Source organism: Chelon labrosus (assembly GCF_963514085.1).
Source record: "Chelon labrosus genome assembly, chromosome: 2".
Lineage (NCBI taxonomy): Eukaryota > Metazoa > Chordata > Actinopteri > Mugiliformes > Mugilidae > Chelon > Chelon labrosus.
The window spans coordinates 28,132,122-28,143,626 of NC_140338.1; the positions used below are offsets into that span (position 1 = coordinate 28,132,122).

At 44.3% G+C, this 11,505-nt stretch overlaps 2 protein-coding genes across 2 annotated transcripts; both read right to left on the minus strand.

Moving 5' to 3' along the window:
• Positions 1-3,864: 3,864 nt before the first annotated feature.
• Positions 3,865-4,946, minus strand: LOC311504334 (nucleoredoxin-like protein 1; the record flags this gene model as incomplete). The annotated part of the gene is made up of 3 exons (XM_084567356.1): positions 3,865-4,222; positions 4,358-4,447; positions 4,711-4,946. The coding sequence occupies 3 exons, from the start codon at positions 4,944-4,946 to the stop codon at positions 3,865-3,867; spliced, it is 684 nt and encodes a 227-aa protein (XP_084423482.1).
• A 2,135-nt stretch (positions 4,947-7,081) lies between these two features.
• LOC311496519 (nucleoredoxin-like protein 1) lies at positions 7,082-8,278 on the minus strand. Its single transcript, XM_084556406.1, has 3 exons — positions 8,000-8,278; positions 7,809-7,898; positions 7,082-7,688 (listed from the first exon to the last, which is right to left on the minus strand). Exons 1-3 carry the CDS (start codon positions 8,233-8,235, stop codon positions 7,313-7,315), a joined length of 702 nt encoding a protein of 233 aa, XP_084412532.1. The 5' UTR covers positions 8,236-8,278; the 3' UTR covers positions 7,082-7,312.
• Positions 8,279-11,505: the final 3,227 nt, after the last annotated feature.

An 11,505-nucleotide genomic window follows, 5' to 3' on the forward strand; every position in this document is an offset into this window, starting at 1 on the left:
TGCATGAAGCGCTCGCAGCGCAAACAGGGAGACTGAATCAGTGTCTCTGGCTGATTCGCAGAGACACGATAAGAACCTGTTTGAGGTGGTCTGAACAGAAAGAGACAATTATGGTGCGTTTTACAAGTCAAATGGCAGAAAATCCATCCAAATTGTGTGTGTGTGTGTGTGTGCGTCCGTGTGGGTGTGTGTCTGAGTGGTTTAAGCAAATCACTTTGCTTTTTTTTTTCTCCACAGTGGTGGATGTAAATGATCCCTACATGGAAACAAACCTCATTACCTTTGTTTTCTCTTTCCCATCTAACATGCGCAGCGTGGGCACGCACACGCACACACACACACATACATGCAACAACCTAGGTGAGTCATCTTATTAAAAGCTTTGTTCAAAAAATCTGTTTCAATGTTAATCAGCAAAGCACCATATTCATTCTATTAAATTAGTATTGCACAGGCATTATCTTCGTATATACGCTCTGGGTTACAAGTGTATCTGAGATTGAGCCTGACAGAAGAGCGGGAGTCCTGTCAGCCATTGAGCTGCTCCTCCATCTTTCCCTCAGGCTTTCTCCTCTTTCATTCGCCTCCTTTCTCCTCCGCATCTCTCTCTCTCTCTGTCTCTGTCTCCTCTTCGGGGTCACTCATGCCTCACTCTCTCCCTGGCCTCCTCCACTGACCCAGTCCTCTCTTTCCCTCTCTAAAATATTGATAATGGACTCTCACTCAGTCTGCAGCCTTTTCCACTCGGTCTTCTTTTTCTCCTCATGTTCCCATTCGTGGTGAATCAGCAAACCAAAACCTGCATTTAAACCCCTGTGGGTGTGCGCGCGTGTGTGTGTGTGTGTGTTTACACCACTGTTCACTGCAGCACACAAGACACCACAATCAAGGAGTGCGATAATGAACCTATTTCAGCCATCCCGCCCATGACAGATCTGTCTCTGGTGTGCCAGCATGGGACACCCTCAATCATTATACCACTCTTTCGCTGTACTCCTCTGGGGCCCAGGAGAGGCTAATCACGTGCCCATGAATATTTCACAGCACTCTTCTACTACTGACCCAGGTTTAATGGCAGCCAGCAGTAGGAGCCCCAGCGCACATCAGATCCCTGTCCCTGAGTGATGAAATGGCCCTTGGCAGCAGCAGCAGCAGCAGCAGCAACAGCAGCAGCAGCAAAGAAGCAGGGCACCTCTGCTGTCTTTACGGGCATTGATCATGTATGTGCGCTTGTGCATAGGAAACATAGAGAGTGAGAGAGAGAGAAAGGGAGGGGGGGTGGTGAGGGGCGGGGTTCATCCTCGGAGCCTATATCCATATCTTACCGTCAATCCTCCGGTTTCCCTCGTCCTCCTCCTCCTCGCTCACTGCGTCTCCCGCATCCCGTCTCTCCGCGCCCTCACCCACTGTACTCTCCTCCCTTTCTCCCGCTACGCTGTACCCGATGCATGAAAAAAAAAATATGCACTCAGTTGGGAGATGTTGGTGGGCGATACCTGCTGGGTTATAAGGCAGTCATTAGCGCGATATGTCCAACAACAACTGGGCGTCCTCCCCCTGTGATCAGTGTACTGTGTAGGGCTCTGCTCTGCTGGACCTCACACCCTCCCTCCGTCCTGTCGAGGCTCGATGTCTGTCCCGCTGTGCTGTGTGACTGTGCGTCACGTTGGTATCATAATTCCCACGGGTTTCATGCCCAGATACGATGCGGGCTACGGGCCTTACAGCTCCGATGGATGAAGGGAGGAAAGCACGCGATTGCACGCGAAAACAATAATTAGGCGCAAATTAACGCACAAGCCTCGTCTGCTCTACGCCTCTCCGTCGATTTCTACAGCTCACCGAGCCCGGCTTTCGATTGCCATTGTTGATCGTACGCTTCCGACATCGTCCATCAAGTACATCCTTGCGTCTAGTGGAAAATAGCGTCGACGTGATAACAGCCGCTTTGCATATCCTTGAAGAATCGTGATGAGGCGCAGCGGCACATCAGGACGGATGTGGAGAGCTGTGAGGCGTTTCTTTTAAAAAAAAAAATAAAGAAAAAGAAAAAAGAAAAAAAAGGATCGTGTTATAAAATGATGCTGGGGCGAAAAAAGAAGAAAAGGACAGCAGCTGGACAATCAGGAGAGATAAGGTTTCCCGCTCCTGGCCTCGCCTTGCATCCGTCCTTCTCTCTTCTTCTCTCTCTCCATCCGCTTGGTCCGCTTGTTGCGCGTTCTGCACTCGAGAGCGCGCAACGCGTCTGTGCGTTTGTGTGCGCAAGTGAGTGTTTATGCGTGCGCGTCTGTACGTGAGCAGAGACACAGAGAGAGAGAGAGGGAGAGGGGGGAGAGAGAGGGGGAGAGAGAGAGAGAGAGAGAGAGAGAGAGAGAAGCAGGTTGGTGGGGGGGTTTCGACTATATTGTCAAGGTTTGTCTGAGTGAGCAACAATAAGCTGCTGTGTAGGCAAAAGCAAAAGAATATGGAATAAACACAGCCTCATGTTTATTTAGGCATCCATCTCTTTCAGGTCTGACCAGCTCCCGTTCAGGTTTACCATTTAAGCTACAGTTTTTCTGACCAAAAGGTGGAGCAAGGGGAGCCATAGGGTTTTCTGTGGAGCATGCACAGCGTACTGCCAGCCAGCATAGTAATTTCCCTGAAAACGAGGAACAGATTTGTTTCTTGCTGCTCTGTCAGAACATGAGAGCCATTTGTCAGTGTGTCTACAACATTTGACGCATTGAAATAAATCACCGTGCCACTGCCTTTTCTAAAGCACATCAATCCATACCCATCATCAAACACCTTGATGACACCTGATGATACTCTGGTGCCATCATCTGTCTCTCGGACGCGCTTTAACGCCAGCCCTGCTGCCGCTACCACACTTCCACACTTCCACACCTTTTTGTTTTTATCATTTCAAAAGCACTGGCAGCGTGTGGTTAATGCACAGGTCACTCAGGGGATAAAAATACGGAGGAAGAAAACCTCTTATATTCCTTCCTCCTGCAACATGGGGAACTGTTGCAAATGGAGATGACTGACGGCTCACATAAAAGCATCATCAATGCTGCATACATGTGCGAGGAAGTGCGCAGGGGCTAAACACGGCCCCTCAGCCTGAAACAGGATGACTTGCAGTCAAAGGAAATCACTGATTATGTGGTGGAGGCAGTTTCTCCATCATTTCACTTGACTCCCTTTGAATAGCCCTGATTGCTGCTTGTGTAGTCTAAAGTGCAGCTAGACTTCACAAACACTCAGAGCAAAACAGTCACTAACAAAATTATTTTAATGGGCCTGAATAATTCATTGATTTCAGATTATGCATGTTGTGTTTTGATTGGACCGTACAAATTATCATGTAAAAAAAAAAAGGGGGGGGGGGGGGGGGGGGGTCTATACAGAGCTGTGTTGTTGAAAATAGAGGAATGGTTAGACTAATCTCCAGGGTGTAATAAAACAAGCCAAAATGGAAAGTCTTGGCTCAGACAAAATCTTCTCTTGCCTGTAGGCTTGGCAGCATCTGAAGACGGTGAATTCAGTTGATTCTAAGCTGATGTCAGCACTGGTTAGCAGCATTCAGTGTTTCTTTACATGGTGTGTTACATTACTGTGTATTGTTTGTTGGCATATAATGAGCTGTTTTTGCCCGTGTAGACCACAGCTGTTGCTTACCACTGATTTTGAAAAGCAAAGCTTGTCTCAATTCCATCAGCTTGATATTTCTGCTTCATAGGCTGAGATATATCTGTATTCAGTTAGGCTAAACAAATCTGTGCACCAGAAGAAACGCGGTGACAAAGCTTTTAATTACTGTCAACATATCAACTTCTGTGGGAATCCACAGTCTCGTTCTCTTGTTCTTGGTCTCTATCACCATGGCGACCCTCCTCCTTCCTTGTCATCAGCTCCTCCATCCGCCTCCCCTCCTTCGTCCCCACCTCCACCCCACCCTCTGCGCTTTTTCTTCTTCCTTTTCTTCTTCTCGTCTTCCACCTTGTACTTAAGTCTTCTCACAGGGTCGCTGAAGCTGCGCATGGACTTCTCCTCAAAGTCATCATTGATCGTGAAGTTCCTGTCGATGAGCTCTGCTGCTTCCTGCCAGTTGCGGTAGCAGTCAGGGCCGAGGCGGAGTATCTCCTCCACCGCGTTAGGGATGAGGATGGAGCAGTCGGGACGCAGCACCACCACTGTGGGCAGCTCCTCCACATTAAACATGGCCTCCAGCTCCCTGTGGACACAGGCATACACACACGCTGGCACACACCCTGGTATAGCGCTAATGGGTTTATACAGCTAGGCATATTTGCATGACCATCATTCACCAGCAGGTTGCACACACAATTAACTGGCCGGTCTCACTCACCTCCTGTAGGGGTCCTCATAGGCCAGGAACAGGCTCTTCTTGGGGAGCTCTTTGAGGAAGCTTTCTTGCTGTTCCTCTGACTCATCCAAACTTAACAATGAGAGAAAAGGAACATGGTCGGGAAACTGACAAAGTGTCACTTTGTTTGTGGTCTATATCATATCCAACAGAATTCATATGTGTGCAAAGTTACTTCTTTGTGAAAGTACACACAGAGAGATTCAGTTTCAGATCGGGGTTAAGGATAGGTTATGTTAAGATGATTGGGGTTTGTGAGTATATCTAGTCCAGTGCAAGTGTTAACACACAGCCAGTAAACACCTGACTAATGTGTGTCACTCTGTGTGCGGTACCTAATGTACAGGAGAACCAGCTGAGCAGAGCGATCCACATAGAATTCATCTGTCAGCCGTTTGAAAAAGTCAGAGAGGGTGGGCGCAAACTCCTGGCAGGTCTCACATGCGGCAGATGCGAAGAAGAGCATCAGGATTCGGTTCTGCAGGCGCAACACGATCTCATGTTCTGTGTCCAGCTCATCCTGGTCCTTGTTGTTCTTCACCAGAACCCGATCCATGAATAACTCCACCATGATGAAGCGATCAGTACTGAGGATTAGGAAGCTACAGGGAGAGAGGAACTGACTAGTTATGTGGTTTGGATAAATAGGAAAATCCTGTAAATAGCAAAGATAAATACACCAAAACACAAATAAGAATATGCTGAAAAAGTGTTGACATTTGCAAAGATTTATGCGTGTGATTTGATGCATTTGCCTTTTATGTAACTGTACTCACGCACATCTATTGCAGTAATCATATATAATCTTGCTTGCGGTTAAATCGGATAATCCTCACAGTTGCTTACCTCTAACAAATATTATCTCCCCTTCAGGCAGCAGATCCAAAACGGCCTTCACAATCAGTTTTTTTTTTCCTTCCAACTCTTCCTAGATCACACCTGAATCACTCCCCAGTCTGTCAGTTTGTATCACATTCATTCATTCTATCCTTCACCTTGGTGGCAGTAGCTGCTCACTCCCTCGCCTTTTGTGTGTCTGCACTCCACCTCCCTTCCTCTGTGTGGGAGGGAGGGACTGAAAGACAAGGTGACGGAGGGACAAGGAAAATGAAGTGCTCGCATTGACTGCGTTCGTACATGAAAGCAGTCAGCAATCACGTCTGTCAGAATAAAGAGTAGAAATTACAGAATGAGAGACATATTTAAAAGAACTTAAAAAAGACCTCTAATGAAGTGAGCCCCAGTCAGACCTTGATTATTCACTAACTAATAGAAGAGTTCAACCACAGGGGACATCTGTGCTACTGGAAACAGCATAATACAGTTGAGGAACGGAAGTAGGGACATAAAGAGAGAGTTTAATTTAGAAGAATATAGACTTCATTGTTTTTGAACGGCAGTACATTGTATATTTAACAATTTGGGAGATATACAGTACTGTAGTTAACAAAGAAAAGCATGATAATGTGATAAATTCTGTGATTTATGTAAATTAAACACACACAGTGACTAAAAAGATATTTATTTCATTTACAATACCACTGTGGGATAAATTAACGGATTATCTTATTTAATTTAAAGGACCAGTGTGCAGGCGTTTGTTCCATCTAGTGGTGAAGTGGCAGAATGCAACCAACCGAATACTCTTCACCCCTCATTTTCCAACCACATGAGAGAATGTGAGCAACACTTAAATGTAAAATAAAAAATACTGTAAAAGGCCTTCTGTAGAGTCAGGGTAGGCTACTGTAGAGACATGTTAGCACAACTTGATGGACTCCAACAAAACACAAATATTTACACTATATTCCATTTCTGCTGATAGATTTCACCAAATCTTACTCGCTGGTTCTTCAAAACTGCAGTCAGGTTTCTGCCTATAGTAAAAAGTTGCATGCCAACACATTCAGTAGACACTGACCTCCGTTTGGAGTTGTGTTTCCTATTAATTTAAGTCCATTCACCACCTATTAAGAACATTTCTCTGTCAAATGGTCTGAATATTAATATCTGGACCATTAGTTTCAGAAACATGGAATTTTTTCCTTAGTAAGTAGCTAGCCTTGTTTGTTTAGCGTGATAGGCAGTAAAGCACAGTGTGTTCATTACTGGTTCCACTTCTGATATTACAGTACTTTTGGCAAAACAGCTGCCTGGTGCTGCTGGAAATTGAATTGACAGGTCTTGAATTGAATTGCCAGCAAAAGAAAAGACTGAGGTAATAAAAAAAAAAAGGCTAAAAGTACAGGCGCAGTTGAGATTGCATGTATGACTAAATTCTCATGATACACTGTCATTTGATCCACTGCAAAGACACAAATATTGATTTCTGGAGCTGGATTTCTTTCTTATTTAGGCAGAAATGGTTTGAGATTCTGTAGACGTTTGTTTCTCTATGTGAAAACAGTGACATTTGTTCTTATGACAGTAACAACATTTATGTGTATATTATATACAGTATATTAATAAAACAATCTTGATGAAGATATAGAACAAACAGCTGCAGGAACAGGAGAACTGTTATTGATTTAATTGTATACACAGTGTATACACTGATCAGGCAAAACATTATGACCACCTTCCTAATGCTGTGCCTCCAAAACAGTTGTGACTCATCAGAGAATGGGCCCTATGGGTTGAGGGGAGGGGCCTCTGTGGATCATCCCACAGATACTTGATCAGTTTGGCAGGCTGCATCCTGCTGGGGATGGCTGCTGCCATCAAGGAGTGTCATTGCTATGGGGTGGGGGTGCCTGGTCTGGTCTATGTGGGTGCTACATGTCTAAGTAACATCCACATGAATGCCAGGTCCAAAAGTTTCCTAGCAGAACATTGAATTGTCACAAGATGATCTATGTTATTTACTTCACACGTCAATGATCATAATGTTATGTCTGATCGGCATATTTAGGCCTTTTCTTCTTTTTGTCTTTTTCCTTATCTTTTCCACCATGTGCCATTCTCTCCCTCGTTTTTCTTCGTATCCCATGCTCCATTTGTCTCCCTGTCCTCTTCACTTCCCTCCGTTCCCTTCCCCCACAGGTTCCACCATCTCTTTTTCCTCTTGTCGTCCTCTGTCTTGTACTTGAGCCTCCTCACGGGGTCAGTGGCACTGCGCAGATTAAGGTTGTCAAACTCTTCGTTGAGCATGAAGCTCCTCTCGACAAGCTCGGCTGACTCTTGCCAGTCACGGAAACATTCAGAACCCAAACGACGGATGTCCTGCACAGCATTTGGAGAGAGGACAGAGCCATCAGGACGCAAGACTACTACTGTTGGTACGTCCTTCACCTTAAACATGGCCTGCAGTTCCCTAAGAAATCAAAAACACACATGAAGACATGGTTTTTAAGTTGCAGAAGTGAGAAACTTGCAAAAGTTAAAAATACACATATATTTTTAAAGGCACTTTTCTCCTCCTTTCATCACCTACTTCCTATATGGGTCCTCAAAGGCCAGAAAAAGAACCTTTTTGTGCAGATCTCTGAGAAATCTCTCCTGCTGCTCTTCTGATTGGTCCAGGCTGGAGAGAGAAAATGGAAATCTCGTAACCGATAAAACAGCATGGATGTGATGCAATTGCGTGTGTGCAAGAAAGATATGAATAAAAGGAAAAAAGGAGACCTGATGTAGATGAGCGCGAGCAGTTTTGGGTATTCGATGTACGCCGGATCTTTCAGTCTTTTAAAAAAATCATTCAGGACATACACAAACTCTCGGCACTTTTCACAGTCTGCTGATGCAAAGAACAGCATCAGGATTCGGTTTTCAAGGATCCCGGTGATCTCGCGCTCCGTGTTGAGTTCGTCCTGGTCCCAGTTGTTCTCGACCAGAACTCGGTTGAGGAACAGGTCTACCATGATGAAAGAATGGGAAGTGATCCAGGCCTATGAGGAGATAGGGTGGTCATATATAGATTTATTAAAAACATGTGCTACAATATGCAGAACATGTGTGTTCTATGTCATGCAGGTCATTGCCTGCATAGAGTCTGACATTCAGGTACTCATGTACTATTGTATGGAGATGAGTTTTACAGTAACTATGATTTTCAGTGTTTCCCAGAATGACTCTCAATCATGCAGAGATAATTATGCATTAGAGAACAAAACTAGCAACTAGCATTAAAACTGTAGCATCCCAAGATGATTCGGCCTATCCCAGCTGTCATCGGGCAAGAAGCAGGGTACACCCTGGACAGGTCTCCAGTCTATCACAGGGCTAACACAGAGAGACAGACAACCATTTACACTCACATGCACACCTATGGCCAATTTAGAATCACCAGTTAGCAATCCCCAAATACTACCCATGACTTTCTGTCACAGTTGGTTGTGGTCACAGGTGCAACAAAGCACCGCCTACTTCTGTCCACATCAAGACAAAAGACGAAAACAGTTCTAACTCTATGTTCATCATCAGCCCCCCACCCCCCGAAAAAAGGAGGCTGGTATTTACTGGTATTTGACAAGTAACATCAAGCATACAATACTAGGACATCAAAGTCTTCTCCTGACCATGACCACTCTCGTTTGCATGAATCACACGACATGCAAGAGACACAGCTGGCCAGAGGTATTCAGAACAAACTGTGCTTCCACAAGCTAGCGTGAGTTGCATCAGTATTGCATGGATTCAGAAGAGTAAGTCCAGAAATTGATTCAGACTAAATGATTATAATCACAGTTTTTAATTAAATAATGGCAAGGCAGCAATTTGACTTCACTGCAAATGCAGGTTTGCACATTGTCTAATGTTTAGATGTGGCCAGTTATTAAGACGCTAACTCCTGGAGCCAGCAGAACAGTTCTGAGAGTCCATATGTTTGATTTGAATGTATGTATCCACTGTTATCCAGGAGAAAAGCAGTATAGCAATTAGAAAAAAATAGGTCCAGGCACATAAATGTATATTTAATGTTCTCATGACTAGTTCATTTTTATGTAGTCACCCATTAAAGGACATCCAGTCTGCAGGCCACAACAGTTTTTCTATTCATTATTTAAATAGAAGACAACAGCACAGCTATAGCCAGCCAGCCAGCCAGGATGAATGGGCCTTTTATGAGACGGTGTTTTTCAAGAGCAGACTTATGGTTCAGAACAAAACAGCCACATAAGAAATAAATTACAGATATAGAAATAAAGTTCAGGCCTAAAAGCTGAGAAATGTGCTTTATCTGTCTCGGCCAGCCTGTATTTCTGCCGCAGCAGTCACTGGAGGCTGTGAATTGACAGCGATAACCTCACAAATTAGATTTGGCTCTCTGGCTCTGCGATTTGCCGGTTCTATTTGAGACTACAATTCTGGACTGAAACTTCCCGGGCTGATGTCGGAGGAATACATCTGAAATTGAGCGGCATTGAACCGCACCTGGAAAAAGAGGATTTACCGTAAGACTTGGAAAGGTCAGAGCTTAAATCCTACAGTGGGAAGAGTTATTTCACAATCATCTGATTCACTTTTTGGAGCTGATCGATCGCAGCTGATATACACTAGCAACACAGCCACGTTGTGTTAGCAGCTATTTTAATAGAGCATCAATCCTTGGACGTGCAGTGGCAGCTGAATATACACAATTAATTTACCTCACCTTCAAACTCCTCGACTCCCACAAGAAAAGAAATATATCCAGAGTTTCTTCTTTCTGTCAAGGCATCGTATTCTTTATTTGATTTGCTTTCTTTCCTCCTTTACATCCTGCGAAGTTTGTTATTTTAGAGACACCATTCACTGCCTCTCCACTCCTCTCTCTGGTATTTGTTCACCCTGCACTCGTTGAAGGAAGATCACAGATAGCTGGAGGTGTGGCAGTGTTGCAACTGAGGGACAGTGGTTGCTCCTGTATATGTGAGAGTGCTTTAGGCCTTTAAAACTCCAGCTCAACAGATGAAATCTTATTACTTAAAGAGATAGAGAGGGAGGGAAGGGAAGGGAGGATAGAGAAAGAGGACAAATTGGATTGCAAAGGAAGGGCAGACATGAACTGCAGGTCAAGTGGTGAAAAGAAAGACAGAAAACTACAAAGGAGATGGAGATAGGTTTTATGCAAGCACCAAGTGAAGCCTTCCCTACACAGCGTAACAGTGCTAGTTGAAGTTTGATATCACTCAATTACCCCTCAAAACATAATAGTGATTCTTCGGGATCCGATTATCAAGGTGATCTGACAGCCAGGATGTGTCAATGAGCCTGGTTCCAGTGAATCCCAGTAGATTGTACTGCCGAAGAGCTACTGATCTGCACAGGCCCATGCAGAAAATATATCCAGGATAATCTCAGCGAGAGGGGTGAGGTAAATATAGAGGTGGGAGAGAGAGAGGGATCTAATAGGATTAGTCTGAGCCACTCAGACATGCGTCACTGCACGTGAATGCACACACATACTGCCATGGTATAATACAAATAAACATACGTGTGAACAAACGTCAGTACTCCACTACTACATAACTGTTGTCCTGTGTGAGTCCTTCTGTTAGTGGGTTGGCGCACAGATTTTAACTTTAAATTAACGTTCCCCCCTCATGATAAAGTGCTAAATCTGTTAGCTTTTTACCTATAAGGTTATGCGGTATATGCTTTTTGATTAAATACCTGCTGATATAATATTACTTTGTCTAATGAGCATATGTTAGGGCTTAAAAATGAAACCAAAGCAAATGTGCGCCAAAAAAATGCAATTCCTCGAATGGCCACTTGAGGCTGACTCCAAAAATGAGTTGATACCCATAGACCCCCATGTTAAAATAACTATTTCAGCAGAATTTAGCATATACACAGCCTGGTCTAAAAAGCGTTTTGGCCTCTATAACCTATTTCTGCATTCATGACAACAACGTTTTATAACTCATTCATCCTCATTCAGCCTCTTTGAGTGACAGGTGGGTGCACTCAGCGTGCTAGCTGTCTCCCTGTGTTACTCGCCGGCTCTTCAATGATTTTTGAATTAGCCCGGAGTCAGGCAAAGTCAGCAACTGCCAAGATGGTGCTGGTTGAAGGTAGCCACACTGAGCTTTAAAACCGCTATTCAGGAGACCTATGGATGATATCACAGAGGGTTTGTTTATCTTTTTATGTATGGTCAATGGTTGAACTAAATCAGGGATCATGACTGCATACAGAGTGAATGA

Bases quoted from the DNA above. Each gene is read 5' to 3' on its own strand.
- LOC311496519 (XM_084556406.1), bottom strand. From the start codon at position 8,235: ATGGTAGACCTGTTCCTCAACCGAGTTCTGGTCGAGAACAACTGGGAC. The intron at 7,899-7,999 runs GTCTCCTTTTTT...TTCTCTCTCCAG, and splicing joins CTCGCGCTCATCTACATCAG to CCTGGACCAATCAGAAGAGC. The intron at 7,689-7,808 runs GTAGGTGATGAA...TTGATTTCTTAG, and splicing joins TTTGAGGACCCATATAGGAA to GGAACTGCAGGCCATGTTTA.